The following is a 27,817-nucleotide window of genomic DNA, read 5'->3' as shown; positions in this document are numbered from 1 at the left end:
GTTAAATTTTACATTCAGTGGTTACATAGAGTGAAGAAAGAATTTCCTCACGAGGACAGAAATTAGTGTTTCACCTTGATTGCTATTTTAATGTGCTTATTTTAATGGGGCCATCCTGTAGAAACCCTTGGGCACATTTCCAATTTTACATAAATGTAGAATTAATTATTATGGAAGCATATAATTTTAGAGTTGGAATGACCTTCATGGTCATTAGATCCAGCTCAGACATTTTACAAAGAAGTAAGAAATGATTTCTTCAGGTCCTTGCACAGAGTATTGGAACCTCGCTCCCAGCTCAGACCAGTGACCCTGAAACCCTTCTCACATCCCTGCAGACAGAAATGCTTCCTCTCGCCTCAGAATTCTCAAACCACCGCGTGCTATTGCTCGCAAGGCCGTATCCTAACTTGTGCTATGCTCTGGTTGCTTTCAGGTTGTAAGATTGGGGACTTGGGAACCATATCTGACTCACTTTCATATTTTGACCATTCCTAGCTCTGTGTTTTATAAACAGTAGTTGTGCAATAAATATACATGCAACGGTCTGCTGGAACTATTCTATCCCATTCACTAGAGCTGATTGTATCTTTATAATGGTGCCTCGCGATGAGTCATGGTGGAAGCATTTATGCCCTGGATGTAGGAAAATGCCACAAATCAGGGCTTTCTCCTCCCTGGAAAACAGTCATTAAACATATACCAGCATATAATTCTTTATGTGATTTTTTTCTAAGGTCTCACAAGGCAACAGGTCTTGACAAAATCTAAAGATGGTACCAACACGAAGATATGCCCGTCCACCCACTGTTCGGTGTAGAGTATCCAACTGTTTCGCCTCCTCTTCAGGGATTAAGTTTGACCCAGTGCAAGTCAGGCGTCAGAACTACGTTAGGGTGTGGTTGCTTAGCTATAAGTTCCACTTACCTGGAAAAGCTATTTGGGCATGAAGGGTAATGGAAACTGGTCTGAAATATCAGGCACAGTTGAGTGAGAGAGAAAAAAAAAACACACACACAAAAAAACAAAAAACAAACCCACAAATTATTTTCAGAGAAAACAAATGAACAGGAAGTTGCTGTGGCCAAAATTACAATCATATACTTCTCAGAAAACCTTCAGGGGCTCCCTACAGCCTATGAACGGGTCCAGAGGCCCTGCCATAAGTCACGTCCTGCCCACAGCGTACCGTGCCAACCTCACTTTCCACCACTCACGTCGCCCACCTTCATTCTACCTTCCAGCCTCCGTGGAGCCTCCCTGTGCCAGCTTCCAGGACAGGACGTCCCCTTCCGGAATGCCCTCCCTCTGCCTCCACGTGCCCCCATAGGCACTCTCCCAAAGTTTCCGTCCCTACCCCGTCCCCTCCATCAGGGATCACAGTTTCTAGGTTAACATGGACCTTCCTGTGACTCATGCATCTCCCCTTGTGCGTCTTTCCTTAGGAGCAGGACCCGCGGTCCCATCGGCCCTGGCAAGTACGGCTACGGAAAGGCCCCGTATATCTTGCCGCTGCAGACCGACTCGGCGCACCCAGCACAGAGGCTTCGCAGGCAGAGAGCCTCGTCCCGGCCCCCCGGGCCCCCGGAGGCGTCTGGTCCTGGCCACGGCTACAGCGCGCCGGCCCACCAGGCTCCCCAGCAGGGGCCTCGGCACCAGAGCGACAGTGGCCATCGTTCCGGACTGCAGGCCTCCGAGGCCTCCGTCTACCAGCTGCCTTTGACTCATGACCAAGGCTTTCCCGCAGCTTCCGGACTCTTCCACGGCCTGGAAACCAGCAGCAGCCACGGCACGGGGGCAGCCCGGAGCTTCTCGCAGCCTGCCCGGTCTGCTGCCATCTCCTGCATTGGGGCCTATCGGCAGTACAAGCTGTGCAACACCAACGTGAGTACACGCGGCCTCACGCCGGGCCCGGGGATGGCCGCCGCCCCTCCTGGGAGACCGAGAGGCCGCAGTCTTAGAGGGCTACAGGCCTACGTTCCTACACCCGTGTATCTTCTGTCCCTCTCTCCTCTCTGCGGGCATTCTCCGTGGATACTTCTCATTCTTCTCATTTTCATGAGGCTGTCACTTAAGTGACTAAGGAATGACTTTTTGAATCACTTATTGACAATCCCTTTTTGTTGTTGTTGTTAAGTTCTTTTTTGAATTTATTTTTTATTGGTGTTCAATTTGCCAACGTATAGAATAACACCCAGTGCTCATCCTGTCAGTGCCCACCTCAGTGTCCATCACCCACTCACCCCCACCCCCTGCCCTCCTCCCCTTCTACCACCCCTACTTCGTTTCCAAGAGTTAGGGGCCTCTCATGTTCCGTCTCCCTCTCTGATATTTCCCACTCATTTTTTTCTCCCTTCCCCTTTATTCCCTTTCACTATTTTTTATATTTCCCAAATGAATGAGAACATATAATCTTTGTCCTCCGATTGACTTATTTCACTCAGCATCATACCCTCCAGTTCCATCCACGTCGAAGCAAATGGTGGGTATTTGTCATTTCTAATGGCTGAGGAATATTCCATTGTAGCCATAGACCACATCTTCTTTATCCATTCATCTGTCGATGGACACCGAGGCTCCTTCCACAGTTTGGCGACTGTGGAAATTGCTGCTAGAAACATCGGGGTGCAGGTGTCCCGGTGTTTCATTGCATCTCTATCTTTGGGGTAAATCCCCAGCAATACAATTGCTGGGTCATAGGGCAGGTCTATTTTTAACTCTTTGAGGAACCTCCACACAGTTTCCCAGAGCGGCTGCACCAGTTCACATTCCCACCAACAGTGTAAGAGGGTTCCCTTTTCTCCGCATCCTCTCCAACATTTGTGGTTTCCTGCCTTGTTAATTTTCCCCATTCTCACTGGTGTGAGGTGGGATCTCATTGTGGTTTTGATTTGTATTTCCCTGATGGCCAGTGATGCGGAGCATTTTCTCATGTGCCTGTTGGCCATGTCTATTTGACAGTCCCTTTTGCTGCATATCAGACCACCTCCACATTCTCAGTGGCTTTTTATCAACAATATTTATCCTTTGTGCCTGGGTTGGTGTTGGTCAAGGGCAGTTTGGCTAATTTAGGGCCTAAGGTGGTGGTGCTTCAAGAAGTGGGAGTTGGGAGGGGGGCAGGTGTGACTAGCATCAATATGTTCCAGTCAGTCTCCTGCCATTCCTGGCATGAGCACTTGGGATATTATTGATGAAAAAGTCTGATAGTGAATAACTTGCTGAAGGTTCCATTGCTAAGCAGTAGCAAGGAAAATTATAAATGGAAACTACATGAGATGACCAAATGTGTGTGTGTGTGTGTGTGTGTTTTAAATATCAGCTTAAAGACTGTGTAAAGGAGAAAGAAATAAGAGAATGTCCAAAGGTTAAATTTCCAAGTTGCTCTATTTTTAATTAATAATTTAATCTGCCTTAATATTCCGTTACTGGGCAACAGGACAGCTGTTACATATTAGCTTCAATTTCCTCATTAAAAATATATTTCCTGCTATAGAGTCCATAGAAATGACTTAATTTGTGATTTTAATAATTCCTCTGAATGCCTGGATTGCTCTTTAGCCTGTTCTTCCACTGACAGACTTCAGGGATTATTAATTTTTGTACAGCAGTGATTTTTCTAAAACCATTGCTAATCAGTCAACCATTAAGTCTTTATTAAGCATCACTGCCTTGTAACAGAGCAGGTGCTATAGAAGATAAAAGAAGAGTTGTATTATCTGTCTTGTAGGGTCATTAAGAGGATCAAATGAGGAGATGTTAAGACAGGGCTTTATAACAAAAAGAAATACTTGTGTCCGTGATCATACATGGTCCCTGTCCTTGAATATCATTACTATCCTTTTAAAATAATGGGATGCCTGGTGGCTCAGCTGTTGAGCGTCTGCCTTTGGCCCAGGGCGTGGTCCTAGAGACCCGGGATCGAGTCCCACATGGGGCTCCTCGCATGGAGCCTGCTTCTCCCTCTGCCTGTGTCTGCCTTTCTCTCTCTGGTCTCTCATGAATAAATAAATAAAATCTTTTAAAAAATTAAAAATGCAACGAATTCAGGGGTTGCCTGGGTGGCTCAGTTGGTTAAGCATCCAACTCTTGGTTCCAACTCAGGTTACGATCTCAGGGTCGTGAGACTGAGCCCGTGGCTCTGTGATGGGCTCCACACTGGCCACGGAGCCTGCTTAAGATTCTCTCTCCCCTTCTCCCTCTGCCCCTCCCCCACTCTATGTCTCTCTTAAAAACTTAAAATCTTTAGAACAAAAAATTAAATGAACTCATTTCTAATGTAGAACACATTCTCTCATGGACTAACTAGTATGTTTCTTAATTTTGAAGATCACATAAACCATAAAGAGAATGAAAAAGAGAGAAGGCATTTGACATGTACTGAACCTGAGATCTACTTAGTATTTCTCTTGCTTCACCTACATTTTTCAAGTGTGAACATTTTGCCAGGTCTGTGCTACTGACAGCAGGGCTGCCTCTCTCCATGTAGATATTGTGGCTTCTCTGGGGGCTGGGATGACTCCACTACTAAGGACACTGAATTGTGAGGAATTTTAGAAAATTCTTGTGAATTTATGATGTTTGCCATCATTTGACAGCTAGCAAAGTCACATCTCAAGCCAGGACAAGGAGGTGAATGTCGACAAAGGATTATACAGCTTTGGTTCCCTTCTCTTGGCTGTAACATTTCACACAGTGTCCTCCCCAGTGCACCCCATCATCCCAAGTCCCATCCTACTTACCTTATTGAGAGGTGTCATTCCTTAGAGGTCTGTGCTACTGACAGCAGGGCTGCCTCTCTTCTTTTTATAAGCCCATGGCTTCTTGGCACTTGGGCTACCCCTCTCCCCCACGAACACCTTAAAACTCTCTGTGTTAGGGGTCCCTCAGACCTCTGCTAGGTTTGATGATTTGTTGGGAGGACTCAACAGCTGTGATTTATTACAACAAAAGGGTACAGAGAAATATCAGCACAGAGAAAGGCACGTGAGGCAAAATCTAGAGGAAACCAGACACACGCTTCCAGGAGTCCTCTCCTAGGGGAGTCTCGCAGGGGGTGCTTCATTCTCCCAGCAATGAGTTGTGACAACACATGTGAAGTGTTGTCTATGAGGACAGCTCATTAGAGACTGTGCCCAAGTGTTTTATTGGGGGCTGGTCACATAGGCCCCCTCTGCCTGCCACATACCAAAATTCCAGACTCCCAGTAAGAAAGCAGGTGTTCAACATAAACCGTATTGCTAATGCAAATAGTTTGGGCACAGCAAGTCACTCTTACCACTTCGGGAGTGATGGAAACCCTTAGGAAATCCGAGTTCCTAGATGCCAGCCAAGGACCAATCTTGTAAGCAGGCCTTTCTGAAGACAGCCATTTCAGTCCTGCTGTCCTGGGTCTTGCACACTTCTTGCATGGACCCATGTGCTTGCTCTGGCACCTTAGCGTGGATGACCTCATATAGACATTTACCTGTCCCTCCCACCCCCTCAGTGGGGAACATGAAGAGATAACCTGAATCTCCAAATTGTGTACCTCTTCCTACTCCAAGAGGAAAGAAGTGAAGGGCAGTATTGTGAAAAATCATACTTGTCTAATAGGGTATCCAGGTTATCACTTATGTCTCCTCCAAGGAGGTAAAAGAAATACATGCCTTTAGAGATCTCTCCTAGTTCCCATCTGGGAGAAGAAAAAGAAGGGGAGGTAGGCCGGGGCAGGTTGGAAGCATACCCTGATATCAGAACGCTGTTCCTTACACCAAGGGCCTGGGAGATCCCACCCAAGTTCTTGATGGAATACCCCACTGTCTAAGACTACCCCCGCAGTAGAGGTCACAGTTGTGAGATGAATGGTTAGTGCATATAAGGGGTGATGTGAATTAGGGAAAATGGTTTTACAGGCTTCCAGATCTCGGAGCAGTATCTCATCACTGGTCACAGTCCCTCCCTCAACACCCTTGTGGTCCAGCGGCAGAGAAGGTGCCCAATGCAGCAGCCTGGATATCATCGCACCCAGTGCTGGGCACTTGGGGTGGGGGAGCAGCTCTGGGGGAACCAAGCAGGAGGCCTCTGAGTTGGAGAAGACTCCACTGAGGAGGGAACAGTTGAGCTGGGTTTCAAAGAATGGCTGAAAGAGAGAAAAGGGCATTTGGGGGCAAAAGAAAACCACTTAGTCAAAGACAGGGAGGCAAGATTGTGCCAGAGTCTTAGGTGCCGTGATGCTTGTTAGATAGTAGGGCCCCTCCTTCCTTTCCCTCTGGCCTCCTCCTATCCACTTCATTTTTAAAAATATTTATTTATTTATTTATTTATTTATTTATTTATTTATTTATTTATGAGAGACACAGAGAGAGGCAGAGACAGAGGCAGAGGGAGAAGTAGGCTCCCTGCAGGGAGCCCAGGACCCCAGGATCACGTCCTGAGCCAAAGGCAGACTCTCGACCACTGAGCCACCCAGGCATCCCTCCTTCCATCCACTTTAAATAATCACAGCTGTAGTGGGCAGTTTGGTCTTTAGCATCTCGAAATACAGAGATTTCATGTGGGCCTGGCTTGACTTTCATACATGAGATCGATGCATGAGAAACTTGCAAAAACACAGCGCAGAGTCAGAAAGTGATTCTAATCAACTGGTTTGATTGGAGGTTAGGTTGCAGGGTGGTCTGAAACAGGAGGCTTGGAAGCAGGCTGTGCTGAATTTGAGCCCCCATTTCCATGGGCAAGGCGCTGAACTCCCTGGGACCATCTGGGGGGCAGGGAGAGTAAGAACACCTGTTCCACAGGGTTGATCATGCACATGAGGAGCTGACACGTTAGGAGATATGGTACGTTGGGATCCCTGGGTGGCGCACCGGTTTGGCGCCTGCCTTTAGCCCAGGGCGCCATCCTGGAGACCCGGGATCGAATCCCACGTCGGGCTCCCGGTGCATGGAGCCTGCTTCTCCCTCTGCCTGTGTCTCTGCCTCTCTCTCTCTCTCTCTCTCTCTCTCTCTGTGCGACTATCATAAATAAATAAAAATTAAAAAAAAAAAAAAGAAATATGGTACGTTGACCTGGGTGAGTAAACGTGGTGTATGTGGCTTGCATGCCCCTCCAGAGCTTGGAGCAAAGTCTCCCATGGCACTTTCTAAGCACTTGGTCATGAAATTATGGTTGAAGTGATCAGACTTGCTCAGAGTCCCCTTTTGTCCTCCGGGATTCAGGGTCCTTTCCCTTCACCCAGTAATAAAACACGGTTGCTGAGAGCCCCAACATGTCAGCTGTGATGTAGCTTCCAAGCAATCGCCCTTGGGTCAGGTGTAAAGTGACGAGAAAGTGAAACCAGAGATAAGCTCCTGCCAGTGAATGCTTTAACACCCTCCACTGTGCGTGTTTAATGTGAAGCCCTACTTTGTGATGTCACCTGGGAATTTTAAACATCTAGTGTGACTTTAGGACTGTGACTCCTATTAAGATGGCCTCTATGAAATAGTATAAATCAATAGTATAAAATCAATAATAAATGCAGTCCTCGTGGCCTCTGCATGTAGGCTTTAAAAATAAAGAAGGGTTTTTTGTTCTGTTTTTTTCTTGCTTACATTGTATATGAGGAAGTTAAGGTGACAAGCCCCAGTATAAATAGAGACTCTTAGGGTCTTTTATTTATTTACTAACGGATTTATTTATTTATTCATGCGAGACACAGAGAGAGAGGCAGAGACCCAGACAGAGGGAGAAGAGGGCTCCCTGCGGGGAACCCAATGCAGGACTACATCCCAGGACCCCAGGATCACGACCTGAGCTGAAAGCAGATGTTCAATCACTGAGCCGCCCTCTTATGGTCTTTTAGAGCAGACACCAATCTTTGATGTCTACGGGTACAACACTCCAGGTCACTCGCTAGTGTGGGTTCTTACTTGACGTCCATAAACACAGCATTGACATCGATGGTGGGGTCAGGTGTTAGGCTGTGGGTCAGGGATGCTGAGATTAAAGCAAGGTCTGGCTCTAAGTGCTGATCAGTGGGAGAGATGCATAAACAGATCAAGACAGGTATAGAGCACGGGCACCACTGCACTGCTGTGAGGCACTCTGAGGTCCTCCGGACAGTAGAAATGAGCCTGGCTTGGTGTCCTGGAGAAGTGCAGGCTGTCCAGGTAAGGGGAGGGTTTTCTAGGGAGAGGGAATCAGAGGGGCTCTCTGGGGACGTCTCGGTGGAACCAGATGTTTCTCCTGTGAGCGGTGGCTTTTCCTCCAAGTACGTTGTCAGGAGGCACGGGGCAGCATGGGGAGGTTTATCCACAGCCCTGCACTTTCTCAGGTGTGGCTAAAAATAATAAGTGCTCAAGGAATCAAGTAAATAGGTTTCTTCTTCGTGGAAGTTCGTGGAAGGCTGAGAGTTGGAAGCAAAAGCAGTGGAGTCTTGATAAGGCTGATGGATGTGGGGGAAGGAGAACAACAAATTGCAGTCCCTCTGGTGCCCGATCTACTAGCTGTTTCTGGGGTTTTGTATTATTATTTGCTAAGTACATTAACAACCAAGACACTTTATGCCCTCTGTCCCGGAGGCCGAGATGTCTCTCTCCCCACTTTCTACTCCTAAGCGCTTTGAATTCAGTGCTTTCTCCCTAGGGCACATTGACGCTCTGGCTCTTTCTGGAGAACGGAGGCTGGAGTGAGTGAGTCAGCTGGTGCAGGGTGGGGAGGGGGTTATGATTTTACCACCAAAGGAGATGTGGTCGTGAGTTTAGACAGAGTGCACTTAACGTTATGGGGAGAAACCCTTGGGGCTGAAAGCAGCTTTTAGCAAACATCGATGTGATGAGTTCTGGTATCAATGACTCTCCGGTAAATTTCCCTGGAGTGGGACTGGCTTCAGCCAATGGATTTGTCCATGTAGAGTTGTTTCGGTCTACAAGTAAGTGAAAATGAAGGGAAAATATTGGACACATCTCAAATAGAGCTGAGCTCTCTTGAGGCAGGTTCTATTTCTACCCCATTTCTAGTCTCCTGTTGAATGAAAGAGCAGCTGACAAACAACCTCCAGACTGTGCTTTCACAAGGATCTTAGCAAATAGGCCAGATCAAGATTTCTGAACAATTCGGTAAGGTGTGAAGCTTGCTTGAACAGTGGGGCCAGTTGTGGGATGGACAGGCCATCTAACTGGGTGTGCGATGTATAAGTTTATCACCAGCCTCCTTATCTGGGAAATATGTGCTGGTGTCAGTGCTTTTTGCATCAATTTCTGCTTTCCATCTTCTCAGACTACTTGGAATTTCTCATAGAAAGTTCACTTACTTTTGCTTATTTTGTCAGTGGCCTTTCATAAATATATATTGAAATATGTATGTGAATATATATAAACATATAAATAGTAAAGGTATTTGTTAAATATGTCGATATTGACTAATATTAGCATAAATGTTTACATATATATAAATATATTGCATATACTTGAGATATGTCTGAGTCACACACACGAGCTGTTCACAATCGTCATTTCTAATTATAAAAAGTAATGCAAATAGTAAGAAATATCACGGTGGCAGAGAGCTATATCCTCATCTCCCAGTCCCTCTCCCTAGATGTAATTGCAACCAGTCATGTTTGATTTTTTGTTCCTCGGGTCATTCTCTCCGTGACTCTGATCCTATGCTAATACATCTGCTTCTTGATACATCAACATCAAATTCTCTTTGTCAGCTTCTCACTCCAAAAGATAAAGAGATGACCCCCTTTCCTCCCACTGCTGATCCCTGCTAGCTACATTTTTATTTTCTGTTATATTTTTAATTACACATAGCATGTTAACAATTTTTATTTTCTTGATTTATCAACATTAGGGTGGATCAGTTAACTCCTTGCTTTGCAAGATTAGAAATTTAGTGCCCGGTTTGCCAAATCTTTCTCTTTGCATTACGTGTTTTGGCTGATGCATTTTTCCTCCTGTGGCCTGTGACATTCCTGGAAGGGACTATTACGAGGGGTTCTTCTCTGTATCCTCCATAGTCACAACACCTGACACATAGTAGTAGGGGCACAGGGAATATTTGCCTTTGAGGGCATTTCTCCCCCTGTCCTAGCAGATAGCAGAGGGTCAAGAGGCCGCTTTTCCTAATGTGATCCCTAAGTGTGCTGCTGGGGGGAGCAGAAGTTTTAAATGTTTTAAAAAGTTTACATTTGGCTGTATACTTTCTGATTAGTTAGAAAAAAGATGTTCTTGTTAAGATCTTCTTACAGACATAGAGGTATATAAACCTAAGGAGAGAGAAAGAAATAAGCACTCCTGGGATAGGCCTAGATTTGTATGAATGTTTATCCAGAGTACTTAAAAAATATGTGGTTTTCCTGGCTGAATAGATGGGCTTAGTCATATTAACATCCACTGGGTCTCTGATGTATGTATTGCATGAGAGAGAAACACATTTCTCTAGGAGAACGTTATGAACTTGGATATGGAAAAAAAGTGTTTGAGGGCAAGAAAACCTCAAGATATTGGCAGTGGGGGGTGGGGGGGTGGGGGTAGGTGGGTTACTTTGTTTTTTGTTTTAAGTCCAAAACCTTGACCTGGCTCTTCTGGACAAGCCAATTAACTGACTATCTAGAGAATGCTAGAAGTGGTAGCAGGTGGCAAGAGTTTTTGTGAGGTTGAATTTGTTCCAAGTGACTTGAGAAAGCAGATATGAAACATATTTGAAAAATGTGCTGGATAATTTGTAAGAAATTTTCATCCATGGTTGCATTTTTCTGCAGCTGGGAACCAAAACACCTTTTTCCAGCTGGGGAAGAGAGAGGGGAACGTTTGCTCAGAACACCTACCTGTCAGGCGCTTGAAGCTTCTGGAACGTCATCTTTGACGTCCAGTTAGATTCCAGTTCAGCTACTATTTACTGAGCATTATTACGAGCCAGATATATTGGCGTATTACTAAGTTGATCTTCACAAAAATCCCTGCTGGGTGGGAGTGCTGCAGGGCTTGCTACCGAAATGCAGTAATTTGGGTTAAGAGAAATGAAGTGCTTTGCCCAAGACCACACAGCCACTTTCTCATGGCAGTGAAGGGATGTTAAATGTATCACATGTTGTTTGCTGGTAGCTGGTGTTTTGTGTGAACCTAGAGCAATGCAAGCAAAGGGTAAAAAAAAAAAAAAATGCACGTCTGACACAGGCAGGCTTCAAAGTCATGTTCCTTGGTGCTTGAGGATGATGTCCTTCAGTTGACTGAGGAACTGAAAGTGACTAAGTGATCAAGAGGTAAGTATGCAATCACCAAGAATGAACTCTTGAGCAATGAAGTTAGGTGCAGGCAGTTGTCATCATAGATTAACTGGGGTCTCTCTCGGAACATAGCCCAAGTTTCCATAATACTCCTTGTAACTCATAGCAACCCTGGGCAATTGTCTCGATGGAGCTTTGGATAAGGTCTGGAGTGCTTTACAAGGATTTGGCTCATTATATTAAAGTACATCTTTATTTCTTTTCCCATAAGAGACTAGTAGAAACATCCCTCCCTCTTTTGGATGGAAGGAAGTCATTTGAAAGGGAGGTTATCTCCCAGAGGCATTACATGGCAATAAAGCTCTGGTCTTTGCTAGCCCCATCCTGCATGAGCCTGATCTCTATCTACACAGCTTTTTCCCTGTCCTACTTTTCTGGCCTGAAGATTTCAAGAATCTGTGCCCATGGAAAGGATTAGTGTCTGCAGGAAATCTGCCCAAAGCCAACTCACAGTGTGAACTAGAGAGTTACTGATAAGGTGAGGGTGACTCAGTCTGTGGCATCAGGAAACAGCCCACTTAAAATGTAACAAATGTAAAATGATCCGTAACCTGGAAGTTTTAACTTCAGAGAGTCTGTTAAAATGAGAGGAGATTATAGACCGATAATAGTATGACAAGTACAAACAGATGTAACCCACAAAAGACATGAAACAGAATTTCCCTGGCCCTGCTTGGTTTTCGTCCTCCTCAATCCACAATTGCCAGATCTTTACAGCTGAGGCCACTGCACCAGGCCTCAGAGGCTAAACCCAGCCTCGGCCTCTAGGACTCCTTAGGTCAGGGGTTAAGGCCCCATGACAAATCAGCTTTGCTGTCCACCCAGTCTTGAGGGGGTGGCACCATGGTATGGTGGTTACTGGCATGGGTTCTAGATCCAAAGAGTCTGGGTTCAAATCCTGACTTCGTTGTTTCTTAGCCATGACTTTGGGCAGCTCACTTAACTTTTTGCTGCCTTGGCTTCCTCATCTAGAAAATGAGCATAATAGTTGTGAGGATATATAGGCGCATGTATGTGGTGGCATGCTTGGCATTCAGCAACTGCTCAGTAAAAGTTAGCTGTTTTTTTTTTTTTAAGATTTTATTTATTTATTCATGAGAGACACAGAGAGAGGCAGAGACACAGAGAGAGGCAGAGACACAGGCAGAGGGAGAAGCAGGCTCCCTGCAGGGAGCCTGATACAGGACTTGATCCCAGGATCTGGGATCACACCCTGGGCCAAAGACAGATGCTCAACCACTGGGCCACCCAGGTTCCCCAAAAGTTAGCTGTTCTTAACATCATCATCACTCCAGGCTTCTGCATTCTTCACCTTTACTATAATTTTATCTCAGTAACCCATGTCTACATCTCACCCCTGTGAGCCTTGCATTTCTCTGGCCCAGTCCCTCTCCTACCTTCTAACTGGCAGCTCACTGGGTGTCATGTGAGTCTTTGCGGGGGTAACACACAGGGCCATGCCAGGACACCTGGTCATCCCCTGCTGCATCTTCCCATGCTCACCACATGCTGGATACCATAGGAACATGCTGGGCTCAGCTGCCCTTGGGCAACTGGAGGTGGATTTGCCATCTCAGCACCTGACCCCCCCACTGCAGATCTGATGCCACAGGAAGCTTCCCTGCCTCAGGAGGTGACCAGGCCATCCTCGGATAAATAAAGAACTTGTTGGTGACCTGGGACAGGGTGCCCTGAATGACCCATCATGCATATGGATCCATACTGCATATGGATGTAGTAAGAGCATTAGTGGGGCATTAAAATGTGCCATAGGATTATAAACTACAAGCACATGTAAAGCTGGCAAAGGGCCCAAGTGTTGGGAAGGGCTCAGTAATGATACATTTTTATTACATATTTACTGCCAACAAATTAGACAATGTAATACACCAAAAGCTTTCTTTTCTTTGTAAAAAGAAAAAAAATCTATAACCCACCTTGCAGAGATGCTTTTAACCTCTCTTTCTCTATGTGCACACATACATGTGCACATACACACACACACACACACACATAATCATTTAGCACTTTTTTTTTCCTTAATGGGTTGCGGACCGCTTCCCATGTCACGAAATACACATTTATATCATCAAGTAGTGAGCTATTCAAAATGATTCTACAGATGATTTGGTACATTGTCCAGCCTATTGGCATATTTTGCTGATGGAAGAGAAAGGGGTTAAGCAGACTGGCTATTTTTGTGGTCAGTAGCTTTCAGTTCTGATAACTGCCACCAGACTAATTAAGGGTGGCTTCTAGCTGGAGCCTCACTGCCGAGCAGCTTGGCTTTACATAGGTGTGGTTATTTGAGGAACAGGACGCTTGCCCACTTGTTCTGGTTTGTTCCCATTATGAGAAAATGCAACCCAGTAGCTAATCTCTACTTTCTGATTCTGGCCAGAGTGGGTGGTCAGCGCCCTGGGCTCTGTCCCTCTGTCACTGTGACCTCTGGTGAGCTGTGCCACTTGTCCAGGCCTCAGTATCCTCATCTGTAAATTAAGGGGTTGGATTTGATTGTCACTGCTCTAACTCTGTGATTGAATGTTAAGAACACAGAGTAAGGTTGAGGCTCGAGTGTGGCTTTTCATTGCTTCTGCGATCCAGTGCCGAGCTGCCTGCACCAGAATCAGCAGAGGATTTCTTCAAACATATATTCCTGAGCAGTTTCCCTACTCTCCCACTGGGATGAGGCCTGAGAATCTATACTTTTTAAACTTTTATTTATTTATTTATTTGAAAGAAAGAGAGAGCAAGTTGGAGGAGGAGGAAAGAATCTCAAGCAGTCTCCACACTCAGCACAACTCTGAGATGGTGACCTGAGCTGAAATGAAGAGTCAGATGCTCAGCCGACAGAGCCACCCAGGCGCTCCAAGAGAATCTTTTTATTGTTTTAATTTTTAACAAACTACTTAGTGATTCTTTTTCTTTGCATGGATGGTGACTTCTCCCAAATCACCCAACTGATCACATCCTTGTTGAACTCTGGCTCTGGCCTAAGGACTGTCAAAAACATCTCAGTGCCAAATCCTTCATGGAGACAGCTGGTGTTGCTGGACACCTACATGGATCTGCTTTTGGGGCAGGCGGGGTGGGGGAGGCATGTTCCAGCAGCCTGGCTTCCAGAGCTCGAGGAGACAGCCTTCCCCAGCCTGTTGGCTTCTCACTGACTGTCAGAGCTCAGCCCACCCTGTCCATCTACCGGGCCCCTTTTTTCCCTACCAGTTTCTACCACATTCCACTTCACGTGGCTTCTTGCTCCATATGGTTTGGCTCAGGCTGCAGCAGGGTTATGACCACCCCGGTGTTTATACTGGGGTGCAGCCTCTCCTGACTGTCCTGTATCAAGCAAGAGATGCTCTTCCTTCCACCTGGTTTTATTCCTCCCTTCGTTCCCTCCTCTTCAAAAGACCTGGTGTTTCTGATACAAACAGTAGATTTATTTCTAAATCTTCAGCACTTTGAACTACCTTATTAGCAGTTTATCCCAGAGACTTCTTACACACAGGGCTTTTAATATTTAAGAGGTCATATTCTTTTCCCTCTGATTATTAAAACACACACACACACACACACACTTAAATAAGAGTGTACTCAGGCTTTGAAAAATAGATCATGCTTTATCCATCATTTGAATGAGAGGTTCTGATCTTATTATATTTCACATTTATTTATTTCATGTCACACTTTGCTTATATTTACCATTTATAAATAAGAAAAAAATAAACCACAAGGAACTGGATATTTTCTTTTAGTAGTCTAGTATTTCAGAGTTACCTGGATAATTTGATAAAATAGAGATTCCTGGACCTCATCCCAGACTTACTGTCTGACCATCTTTGGGGGAGGGACCCAGGACTTTGCATCTTCCCTGAGATCTCTGGGTGATTCTTTTGCATGCTAAAGGTTGGGAACTGTGGCATTGGGTGGAGAGAATCTAGACCAGATGGAAAGGACACTGAGGTGCAGACCACTTAGCCTTAAATCTAGCCTCTGCCCTCACTGACAGTGTGGTTCCTTCCTCTCTGCCTCAGTTTGCTTATCTGTGAAAAATCTGCAAAACTAGCAGATTGACCTCACTGCCACTGTGAGGATTAAATGCATTAATAAGTGTAACATGTTAAAAGTAGTACCTGCACATGGTAAGGATTCTGTACATGGTTGCTGTGAATATTATCCCATGTACAGAAATGGCACGAACAGAGTCAAACAGATGGAAATAAATGGATGGCCTTTGTGGGGGAGTCAAGCAGACCAATTTGTCAGGAGCAGAAGGTTTCGGTTAGTGGTTTTCAAATTATGGTGCAAAAGCTTAACCCGGGGAGCTTGTTAAAATTTTAGTGTCCTTCCAAAGATTCTGATTTAGTAAGCTTGGAATGAAGTCTCAGGATCTGCATTTTAAATTTTCGATGCAGGTGATCAGCACAGCTTTAGAAACGCTGGTTTTGTAGAGGAGGACTGGCGTTTAAAGTTGGGAAGGTCTCCTGGGAGGGGACTGGGGCTCTGAAAAGATGCAGACACTAACCGCATATTTAATATCTGCTTTATTAGGTGTGTCCAGAAAGCAGTAGAAGTATCCGGGAGGTCCAGTGTGCATCCTATAACAACAAGCCATTCATGGGCCGCTTTTATGAGTGGGAACCGTTTGCAGAAGGTAAGACTAGACACAGCCCTGTCCGGAGGAATTATTCTTGTCTGTTCCCCAACCCTACTCCTTTTGCCTGATGCTGGAGGAATTGGTGTGCTTCTGATTTGAGAGGCGATAGGGAATGTGACCCCAGGACACAGGAGAGCCCGCAGGTAGTTTGGCTCAGATGATGTTTGGACCACCAGTCTGACAGATGAGGCATTGCCATAAAGGAGCAGCATCTGAGGATGACTTAGTGGGACAGAACAGTGTTCGAGGCGCTCAGGGTAGTGAGAGGTTCAAGCCAAGGTTGCGAGGATTGAGTGGGGACAATCTCGCTTTGCCTTGGCACCTGCTCCAGGGCCTGTGTGGCAGCTTCAGAAGATGTGTGGGGTTGTAGAGTTGCCAGTTGTTTGGCTTTCATGGGTGTGTTGGGAGTAGGGGGCTTCACATGTGTTTCCAAAGATGAGATGCCGTAGGCAGGCATTGTCTTTGGTGCCAGGGTTCCTGCTATTTCAAAATGGCAGCAGGTCTGATTTTGATAGAACTTGGTAATACTGCCCTGGATCCCAGAGTCACTTTTCTTAGTTGAAACCCAGGTGATAACATGCCTTTTGAACTGAAAAGTGTTACAATTCTGGGATATTCCTTCCATCACAGAGAAAGTGGGCTACAAAGAGGTGATGGGCCACAACTTGTGGGGCCAAGTACTGGCAGTCAAGTTGGCCAGGAGGAGAGAGTCCAGCCACCCTCAGTGTCCATTGCTGGCCCAAGGCAGTGGTCAGGACACCTGGTATTGGCCAAAATCCAGAGTGCAAAGTGCTGCTGTCATGCCTGGGAGCTGTAGAAATTGTCTTGGGAGAGGGCTTGGTAGTGATTTCATTATAAAATTAATGCCCGGGGAAGCCAAACTCTGGAGAGTCATGTCTTGGTGGGGACCCTGGAGAAAGAGGAGAGAGGCATCGATACCTGCTCTGAAGTTGGATTCAAAATGTTTTTTTGTCTGTGCACTTTCTTCAGAGGAGAGTCTGTAGCATCTCTCGGATTCTCAAAGTGGTCTCATGACCACAAAACCATTAAGCACTAACTTGACTAAAGAATTGGGGTAACCAGATCCAAAAAGGAAGGAAGAAGAGATGAAACATGGGGTTAGGTGAATGCAAACGTGAGGCTGGCTGACAGCCTGGAGGATAAGCTCAGGAAGGTGGCCGGAAGTGAAGTATTGATGCTGGGAATCAGAGCTCAGCTGTGACCCTGTTTATTCTGAAAAGGATCGTATAAAATGGAAACTGATACCCTGATTTGGATCCCAGAACAGGAAAAGGGTATTGGTAAAATACCTGGTGAAAATGCATGACGTATAGAGTGAAGTCAACAGTATTACACTGGTATTAATTTCTTAGTTTCTTTTTTTTTTTTTTAAGATTCTATTTATTTATTCATGAGAGACACAGAGAGAGAGAAGCAGAGACACAAGCAGAGGGAGAAGCAGGCTCCATGCAGGGAGCCCGACACGGGACTTGATCCCAGGACCCCAGGATCATGCCCTGAGCCAAAGGCAGACACTCAACTGCTGAGCCACCCAGGCGTCCCTGATGTCTTAGTTTTTATAGGTGTACCATGGTTTCATAGGAATTAATATTAGAGGAAACTGGGTGAAGAGCATATAGGAACTCTCTATAAGATGAGGATCTTATAAGAAAAGAAGAAATGACACAGACTTACAGGATGAATGCCAAGTGGCAATGAAGGGAGAGATTTGAGTAATGTGTTCACGCACCAAGTAACAACAAGGATTGCTGGCAACCACCAGAAGTTAGAAAAGGCAATAAAGGATCCTGGCATAGAGCGTGACTTGCCAACATCTGGCTTTTGGGCTTCTGGCCTCTACAACTAAACTTATGAGCGTGTATTTCTGTTGTTTCAAGTCACTGAATTTGTGTATTTTGTCATACAGCCCTAGGAAACTACTAGAAAGAGGAAGGAGCTAGGTTCTGGATTGATTGAGATCTGCTCACAGAAGTAGATCAGAAAGTGGGAGAGTGGTCTGACCAGTAGCTGGGAATCCCCAGAGAAGTGAGGCACAGATTAATAGTGAGTGAGCGTTGGATGGATCTAGGTCTACCTGAGGCGATGGTTCTTAGCCCTCGCAGCTCATTGGAATCATTGAGGAGCCTTCCAGAAATACTGACACCTGGGTCCCACTCCCAGAGATTATGATTTCACTGATCTAGGCTGCAGCCTGAGCATCTGGAGTTTTCTAAAGGTCCCAAGTGACTCTAACGGGTAGCTGGGGTGAAGAACCCCTCATCCAAGGGGAAGGCAGGATCCCAGAAGTGATGGTGGCTCTAGCCTAAATTAGGATACAGACCCATGGCTGTGTTTATAAACTGTGAGATATATTGTTGCATCAGAACAACGGTAGTTGTCAGGGAACTTTAGAGGCGAAGTAGCCCAGTCCCTTGTCTGAGCCACACCCTTGCTTTCTTGCTGGTTGTGGATAATCGCTGCTTTATTGTGATGAGCTGGGAGGAAGGGCAAATTCTTCCAGCAGGGAGATGTGTACTCCATTGTTTGGCCTGGAGCTGAAGCATCCTGCTGGACCTTCTCTGCACAGTTTGGGGTGGCGATCTGCCAGCCAGGGTTGCCTATGTCCCCCTGATGCGGTCAGGCCCTCATAGATTCAGGTCTAGTAGCAAAAGCCCCGTGTAGTGCAGAGAACTCTTGTGCTAAAGTTTTCATGTGTTGCAGATCTGCTCTGAGTGTCTGCTATTGTCTGGTTCATGTCTGATTCCACCTCTAATGTTCTTTGGTTTGCCATGATTTGTGCTGGACTTTAAGTGTGAGGCCTGCTAGGTTTTTTTTTTTTTTTTAACACTTGCTTTAACATATGTAGAGATAGAAAGAATAGTTCTTATAATAATAAGCTCCTTATACTTATCACTTAATTTCAAATAGCTTCAGTTATCAGCTCACGGTCAATCTTTTTTATATATACCCACCCTCTCTTTCCCAGATTATCAGGAACTATTTGAAGTCACATTATATAGCACTATTCCTTGGTAGATATATTAATTAGAAGTCTTGGTTGTGAGTGATAAAACCCCAATGTTCAAGTGGGGACTGGGACACAGAAAAACAGATTCTTCAAAAATTGTTACGTACTTCTTGACCATAAGCCACAAGGATGTTGAATGAACCAGTTAGAACCATGGTGGGATGCCTGGATGGCTCAGCGGTTGAGCGTCTGCCTTTGGCTCAGGTCCTGATCCGGGATCCGGGATCGAGTCCCACATTGGGCTCCTTGTAGGGAGCCTGCTTCTCCCTCTGTCTCTGCCTCTCTCTCTGGGTCTCTCATGAATAAATAAGATCTTTTTTAAAAAAGGAATCATGGTGTTTTGCAAAGTAAAGGAAAATGTGGAATAACAGCAGATTAGAGGAAACAGCTATTTTCTACCATGTGTTACTCTATCTGAAAGATTTAGCATTCTTTGAAAATATTTACTGATATTAATATGTCTCAGGTTCCTGGGAGAGGTGGAGCTCACGATCCCTGAAACTGCATTGACTTTGACTTTGTTTCCTAATTCTTTTTGCTGCTAATATTGTTTTCTTGATTTTGTCCTTCCTCTTAAATGACTCCCAGGCTGACTTGCAGGGGGAAGAAGCTGTTAATGATTCTGCAGGGTATTCAGACTTCATGGCTGGATTTTGCATTGGGCTCTTGGTTTTATTTGGATGTCTGCTGCTATTCGCATGTGCCTGCTTAGGGAAACAGCTGCACTCACTCAGTCCAATGCCACATAGGATGGTAAAAGCAGAGTACACTCTGATAAACACATTAATTTTACCATATGTCTCGTCTTAGGCCTTTAATCACATTTCCTGGATATGGCGATCTATCCTTAGATAATGCCTCTTGGAATTTTTCTCATGCCCCTAGACCTAAGACTGTAAAGATGATGGCGCCAGCATTAGGGTCCTCGTGTGTCCCTGTGTGCCCAGGACAGCAAGGGTTTATGCCTGTTGCCCAGTCCCCTTTCACTCTCAGAACCATTTTGGGCAATATATTATGCTGCCAGCGTAGCTAGCGTGGGCTGCCTTAAAAGGAAGACTCTTGTTTAGATGCTGACAGTGGGGAACATGGTACCTGCTTTCATGCCTAGGGTGCTGCGGTTGGGCAACACAGAGACCAGAGTTTGGCTGGGGTGCTGTGGGCTGCCCAGCAGCAGTATCAGTCTTAATCCATGAATCAGGAGACAGCTTTGTGTGTGGGTAGCGTAAGTGGACTTTGTGGCCCTGGGGGCTGAACTAAGCAGAGGTGAGGCTGAGTTGGAGGTTGCCGACTGGTTATATGAACGGGGCCGCGGTATGGGTCAGGATTGACTAGATTAGGTGGCAGTAACAAAGAGGCCCCAAGTCTTAATGGCTTAACGAATCAAAGTTTGTCTCTTGCTCCTGCTGCATGTGGACTGTGGTATGTGTCCTGCTCCTCTGGGGCCTCAGGCTGGTAGAGGCTGCCTGTCCTGCTCCCAGGGGGGCGGTGACAGGGAACAAGTGAATCACACATGGATCCTTAAAGCTTCTTCCAGAAGTGATTAACCCTGATAATTCTGCTTACGTCTCATTGGCCAAAGGAAGTTACCTGTCCCACCACACTTCAAGGGCAGCAGGGAGATGCTACCCCACCGTGTGCTGAAAGGAGGAGAAATGGAATATCTGTGACCTGCCCTAATGACTAGCCCAGGCAGAAAGTTGCAATAGAATCTCCCAAACGGGACGCCTGGGTGGCTCAGTGATTGAGCGTCTGCCTTCAGCCCAGGGTGTGATCCTGGAATCCTGGGATTGAGTCCCGCATCAGGCTTCCTGAGGGGAACCTGCTTCTCCCTCTGCCTCTCTCTGTGTGTCTCTCATGAATAAATAAATAAAATCATTTAAAAAAATAAAAGAATCCCCCAAATGTCTTCCTTAGACATCCAGGTGACTTTGTTTGGGCTGCTTGCAAGACTAGTAGATTTTGCTCAAGGGAATATTAAAGGTGCCACACAGCCTCTTCCAGGCACAGGACCCTGCACTATTTAGATTAAGTTCTTCCCCTTGAGTAAAGCTGAGGCGCAAAGATGGAATGATGACACCCAGGTGCCCAGAGGCCCATGTATGTGGCTGCTTCCTCTGCTGGCCCAGCAGTCTGCCCTGGCTTGGACACCATGTTCAGGCATGGGGCAAGACTGCCAGGTAAAAAACACTCACAGTATTATCACAACTGTGGGACATGATGTGGGAAGGCTTGGGACCAAGTACTGCTGGACCTGGGATTGGATGCTCATGTTTTAATGCAGCAGCTTCATTCCCAGGTACCTGGAGTGCCCAGCCCTGCAGCCCATCCCTCCTGCATAGTCTGTAGTCTTTATGGACCTTTCCAAGTGGACAGGACAGGCCTTAGGGAAACAAGAGTATTCCAGTAATACCCTAACAAGATCTGTTCTCAGGCTTTCTTACACACACCTAGGAATACATGACAAGACTAGGCCATATGTATTTGGTCTATGAGTATATCATTAAGGACAAAGAGAAATCCCAAGGGCAACCTCTCTGTGAGAATAAAACAATGATTTGGGTTTTATACATGTCGAGTTTAAATGAATGGTAGTAAGACGCCAAGCAGAAAGTTGGGGATGAGATGCTGAAATGTAAGGATTGTCGACCTCTATTTGAAGTCACTGGCCTTGGTGTGATAATCAAAGACCCCACGATGATTAGACCTTCAAGAGAGTATAGAACATAAGGACAGTGATATCAAGGAGGTAGCTTTGCAGTATGTCTACATTAAAGAAACGGGGAGGAGGCTCAGCCATTAAAGAAGGTTGCAAAGGGAAGGTGGTGTGATGCCATGGTGCCATCTCTTATATTAATGAAATCCAGCATGCTTTATAAAGTTCTCTTATTAACCATCACAGTGAGGATCAAATGAGAGAGTAGAAACTGCTTGTTTTTATTGAGCACTTAGGACATAGCAGGCACAGTTGTAAGTGCTAGCTCATTTAATTCTCACAACAAACCTGTGAGATGGGTCCTATTATCGGCCTCATTTTCCAGAAGAAACAGAGGTACAGAGTGGTTAAATATTTGTCCAGCATCACCTAGCTAGCATGGGACAGAGCCAGGTTCAAACCCCCAGTCTGGCTATGGAATCTCTACTGTCAATGTGTATGGAAGCCAAGAGAAGGATTTGTACAGGTGTGAGGATTTAAGACCAGTCTTTGGGTACCTGTTTTCACTGAGTAAATTAAAATGAGTAATTTAAACTGAGTAATTAAAATATAACTTTTCTTAAAAAAGCAAGATAGAGAGAGAGAGTGAGCTAGCACTGGTCAACATAACCGAGCACTGCAAGAGGTCAAAGAGAGAATGAGAATTGGGAAAATAAAACCATGATGGGCTGTTGGGAACACAGCTGGGAATTTTTAAAAATTTCCGTGAAAAAGGCCTTTTGAGAGTGTTTGCTAGTTTAAGGAGAGAGAGAAAAGTTTATTTAGAATGGTAGAGAAACGAGGGTGTGTGCAGATGGAAAGAATGAAGCTACTGGAGAGGGAGCCTGGGGTTAATAGAATGGCATCTATGAACCAACCATCTCCTAAAAGAAAAATAGGCATTTTCTGTTCCTCCTGCAGAAAGTATATTATTGTTTCCCTGAAAGGTATTATAATAAGGAAGCTTCTTCAGCATTTAATAAAAATTCATTTATTCAAGAGAAATGAAAGCAGTCATACGTCCATAAAAAAGATTTGTTTAAGAATGTTCATAGCAGCTGTTTTCCTAATAACCCCAAAAGCTGGAAACAACCCAAATATCCATCAACAGGACACTGAGTAAACAAACTGTAGTACATTCATACAATGGAGTATTACTCAGCAGGAAAAAAGAACACCCCACTGATATGTACAAAAACCTGGATGAATCTCAGAACATTATGTTGACCAAAATAATCAGACATTCCGTCTGGTTCCATTTACATGATGTTCTAGAACAGGAAAAATTAGGCTAGGGTCATGGAAATCAGAACAGTGTTTGCCTATGGGAGTGGGGAGCGGTCAGCTGGAAGGGGACATGATGGAACTTTGTAGAATGAGATGATGTTCTGTATCATAGTTTGACATGGTTGTTACACCCATTGAACTGTACACTCACGATTTGTGCATTTTATTATATAAAAATAACACTTATAAAAGCCCATTACTCTTTCCCCTTTTCTGTCTCTGTCTCTCCAATTCCTGAAAGTGACATTTAGAGCCAGTATTAATGTCACCACTGTAGAGTTATTCTGAGGCTTGCTAGTTCCTTTCTCTCTCTTTCTCATTTTATTTTTCTTACTCTTTATTCCTGACCATGGAGGAAGAGGAGAATTTTACAGAGAATAGGCTTCTATGCATAGTATCAGTTTTAGAATCATCTAGAATCATAGGGCTTTGTTGGGCCTAGAAATCCTCAGATAGGTCCATAAGCTAGACATCTATATTAGTTAATATTATTTTTTTTGCAAGCAACAGACGACTGATTTTGGCTAAGTCAAAACAAAAGGATTTTATTGGAAGGATATCCAGTAGGTCAGAGGATCAACAGGAAGTGTGCAGAACCAGGCTTGGTGAAGGACAGAAATTGAGGAAGCTCTGGAGGTCCAGGTGGACAGAATTGAGTCTTCCTTGCACGCTACTGCTATACTGGGTAAGTTCCGACAGGCTTCTCCATCCAAGATTCAAAGCCCTGGAAACAGGAGCTCAGCTGGCTTGGTGTAAGCCCATGCCTACCCCTTGGCCTGAGGGATGATTAGTGGGTCCCCTGATTGACATCCTCACCAAGATTATACACAGTGGGGAAGAATTAATTCCTGAAAAGGAAATCCAGATGCTGAACCAAAAGAATGGAGGGTGGATGCTGAATGGCGCCCACCAATGGCCATAGCAGAAACTCCTGGCAAGTCGGGGTGCCCACTTGGCTTATCAACTGTCATTTCATCAGTAGGTCACAGGGCTTCTTAATACTTTTGAGGGATTATTCGAATATAACAAACAGGTATCACTCTTTCATTCTTGTTGTGTTTACATTTCTGAAGAGTTCTACAGAGAGCCCCCCTTACATATGTATGACCCGTAAGTGTGTGGATCCCCCTTGCTCCTAGACATTCTGCTAGCACGATTCAGGTTGACCAGGTGGCATTTACACAGAGGCATGGGGGAGAGGCTGGGGTTCCATGGTGCCCTTTACCACCCGATATATCCTGTGGGGGATGATCTCAGGGAGGGAGAAGTGAAGGGCTCAGTAATCAGTCTCCTGTCCCATTCCTGGTCTCCACAATCGGGGTCACTGGGTGAGCCCTCTTGCTCCCCAGTAGGATTATGTATGTGGCATGCATGTGGAATGGCTACTTCTTGCACCCACACCGTGTTTCTCTCACTCTGTCTGAAGAGTAAGTATGATACAGGAACGGGGCAAGTAGTAATCACACATCTCTGTTGGTCTCTTCACTGGGAAACGTAAGGTTTCAAAAGGAAAGATTATTCAAGGGAGAAAATCATCCCTGCTGTAGGGTATTCCGGAAAGTGTAAATGATTCCTGTAAAAGGAGTTTCTTTTCTGGCACTTGAACTAGTGTCATCCTAAGTAATTAGTATAGAGAAGCCTCAGGATATATTTCGACATCTAGGAAGCAGATTCATCTAGACATGGAGTAGCTTTAAGGATCTGAAACCTAGTGTGGAGCTTAAACCCCTTGCAAAATAGTAAATAATGAGACTCATTCCTTTTATTTTTCTCTTCCAAAAGCTTAGCTTTGTGCAAAGACGGCCTCCATCCTGTAGGTACGGCCGGCCCGGGTGGGCAAGGTCAGGTGTCACTGCTGCGTTCCTATTCTACAGATGCAGGCACTGAGTCTGAGGGATGGATGGTCTGCCCCAGGGCACAGAGTCAAATAGAAGTATCAGATTAAACAAGAACTTACATAAGCACAGCCTGCTGAGCTGAGAGCAGGGCTTTGCCGCAGGGACGACTGAAGAATTTCTCGCTCTGCTCTGTGTAACCAAGCCGGGACAGATTCGTTTCCTCTAAAAACAAACAAATGTGTTTTTACATCAAGACTACCAAGACTTCTCCAGGAAGTCCCGGCACTCTGTCTTCATCCCTTGTGCCCCCTGAGCAGAGGGGTCTCTTGGGATAAATCGGTAGGGACATGTCTTAAAGGTGCAGTTGGGACATTTTGTTGCATCCTGGGCGGGCATCGAGGAGTTAGTTTTCGGCAGACAGAGAGAGGTTCTTAGAGGTAGAGGGTTTAGAGCTAGAAGGGAATCAGTGAATTTGCAATTTAAATATGAATTATATATATATATTTCTGTATACTAAATATGGGCATCTATTCAAATTCACATTTAAATTGCAAATTCAGCCGATCCTTTACATATTTATTGGAGAAGTTCTCCCCCACCTGCTAGCCCTCCCCACTGCTATTCAACAGCAACCCTACCTGTCCGTCTCTGCGTCTTAGAAATCTCCGTGAGAACATTCCATGGATCATGGGCCCCATTTACAAGGAATTAAAGGAAAACTGGGTTGTGGGTGGGAAGAAGGGAGAGATTGTGCATCAGCGCTTCCTCTTTCACCCACTCTCTGCCTCATACCGCCCGCCCTGCCTCAACGCACTCTTGTAATGCACCATTGTTGACCTTGGCGTGGTATTGTCCACGCTTTGGAGCCACGTTGAATGAAATGCCCAGTTTCCCCCCATCAAATACTTGAAAGCAACTGTCTTGTCACTCAGGACCTTGTTTTAGCAGCCTACTGAACGCTTGTTTCCTTCCATTGATCCCCTCTGTTTGGGGGGCTGCTGTTTGCTTATCACCGTGGCTCTTCTCTTCAGAATATAGTACAAGCAGGTCTCCTAGCCTGTGCCAGCTCTGGCTGAGTTTAGCTGTGATGTGCTGGACTTGGGAATGAGGGGTGTCACTGGGATTGACCAGTGGCGTCTTGCTCTGGTACGGGAAGGGACATGGTCACACATATGCTGCCTTTTTGCTGTCTGCACAATTTTTCAGCCTTTCCAACTGTGGCTCCATATGTGCCAATTAACTCTTTTGGTTGCTTGAAAGTTTGGGATGAGTCCCTAGTCTTCACTGAACAGGGATGAAATCCTTGAAGGATTCATAGTATACCAAGCATTGCATAGGTGTCGCTACAAATATCTGTATAAAGATTCTGTAATCAGAGATGCGATGCGAATAAATATGATGAACACATATCATTGTAGGTTATTGCTAAAATATGTTCACATTTAGCAAGTTATTTACTTGTAAGAACTACACAATAGGTTAACTGGTTATAATTTTCCAAGAAAAGAATTTAGGATAGCTACAGTAGGTGGGGGAAGGCCTGATTTCCAGAATGATCCTTTTTAAAAATTATTTTTAAAAGATTTTATTTATTCATTTGAGAGAGGGAGAGAGAGCCTGAGTGGGGGGAGGGGCAGAGAGAGAGGGAGAAGCAGACCCCCCACTGAGCAGGAAGGTTGATGACCTGGGGCTCGATCCCAGGACCCTGGGATCATGACCTGAGCCAAAGGCAGATGCTTAACTGAGCCACCCAGGCGCCCCCAGAATGATTCTTTATTTTACTTTATTTTAAAGATTTTATTTATTTATGTGAGACAGGGAGAAAGAGAGAACACAAGCTGGGAGGAGAGGGAGAGGGAGAAGCAGACGCCCTGATGAGCAAGGAGCCCAACTCGAGGCTTGATCCCAAGACCTCGGGATCATGACCTGAGTTGAAGGCAGACACTTAGCCATCCGAGCCACCCAAGTAATCCTTAAAGTTAGAAATTCCTTCAGGGGTGCAGAGTTTCTAGAGGCAGAGGACTTAAATCAAGAATAATTTCTAAAGACTGGATTGCCTGATATCTGTGTATTAAATAGTTTTCACTCTGCTTTTGGAATTGTACTTCCTGTCTGCATCTGTGGCTGTATCTCCTCCAGCAAAGCAAAATAGAAATAGAGGCAAATACCTGTATCTGAATTATCCTGCTTCCAAACCCAGCCATCTTCAGCCTGAACTGTGGAGAGCACTTGTCATCAGATCCTGAGTTCACATGCGTCATTGTCACACCTCTTCCCTGCAAACTCAGGCTGTACTAACAGCTCACGATTTGAGGTCCTTCCAACCCGAATACTTCGTAACGGAGTATACCTTGGGATGTGTTTTTCTTGAGGATTCCTAATTGTGGTATACATTACCATGAAATATAAGGCTTTTGTTCATTCACAGCCATTTCTGTTCACATGGGAGAAATTTCTGGATTTTTATTTGTCCGTCTCTTTTCTGTTCTGTGACCATCACTTCTCTATTCTTGCCTCTGATGGCATCTGGTGATCCTTGGGCAGCCCACTGAGGAAGACATGCCTTCCTGGACCTGTTGTGTTGGGACTAAGATGGTGCAGGTTCTGTAGCTCCCCCAGGGCCAAGCAGAAGTGGTCATCGCTACTTTGTTGTATCAGCTTCCTCCCGTTCAGCTCACCCTTCCATGGGCCATGCTTAGTTTCTTTTTTTAATCTGGATTTTTTCACTCTTTGCTTTGAGGTGTCCAGATACAGACACACTGCCACCCCACCACCCACCAACAACCCCTGTGAATAAACCATGTAAAACTTTATCGACAAACTTGTGTTTGGACATTTAGTTTAAATGGCTCAGAAGTAAACAAAGGAAGGCCCCTTGAATGAATTCTAGTCTTGAACTAAAGACTGCTAAAAAGCAGGTAGCAGTTTTGTAAATGCAGATGATTAATAACTGAGCAGCAGCTTTGGAGCTGGCCAACGGAATTTCCAACTCAAGATTGTTGCTTAGTCATGAGGAAGAAAGGCTTAGGAAAACAAAGTTCTACATTGTACTCAGTTATTGTTTTTTTTT

The 27,817-nt window shown here is 45.2% G+C and overlaps 1 protein-coding gene across 3 annotated transcripts in view; it reads left to right on the top strand.

Annotated features, from left to right (window-relative positions):
- THSD4 (thrombospondin type 1 domain containing 4) overlaps positions 1-27,817 on the top strand; it is a 575,779-nt gene that overhangs the window by 113,967 nt on the left and 433,995 nt on the right. For all 3 annotated transcript variants that reach the window (XM_055320025.1, XM_055320026.1, XM_055320024.1), the window contains 2 exons: positions 1,446-1,884; positions 15,797-15,899. In XM_055320025.1, the coding sequence (XP_055176000.1) occupies positions 1,446-1,884; positions 15,797-15,899 (542 nt within the window). The remainder of the gene's footprint in view (positions 1-1,445; positions 1,885-15,796; positions 15,900-27,817) is intronic.

Source organism: Nyctereutes procyonoides, unplaced genomic scaffold (assembly GCF_905146905.1).
Source record: "Nyctereutes procyonoides isolate TBG_1078 unplaced genomic scaffold, NYPRO_anot_genome, whole genome shotgun sequence".
In the NCBI taxonomy this organism is placed as follows: domain Eukaryota; kingdom Metazoa; phylum Chordata; class Mammalia; order Carnivora; family Canidae; genus Nyctereutes; species Nyctereutes procyonoides.
The sequence above is the reverse complement of the archived record's forward strand: the minus strand, read 5'-3'. Positions and strand labels throughout refer to the sequence as shown.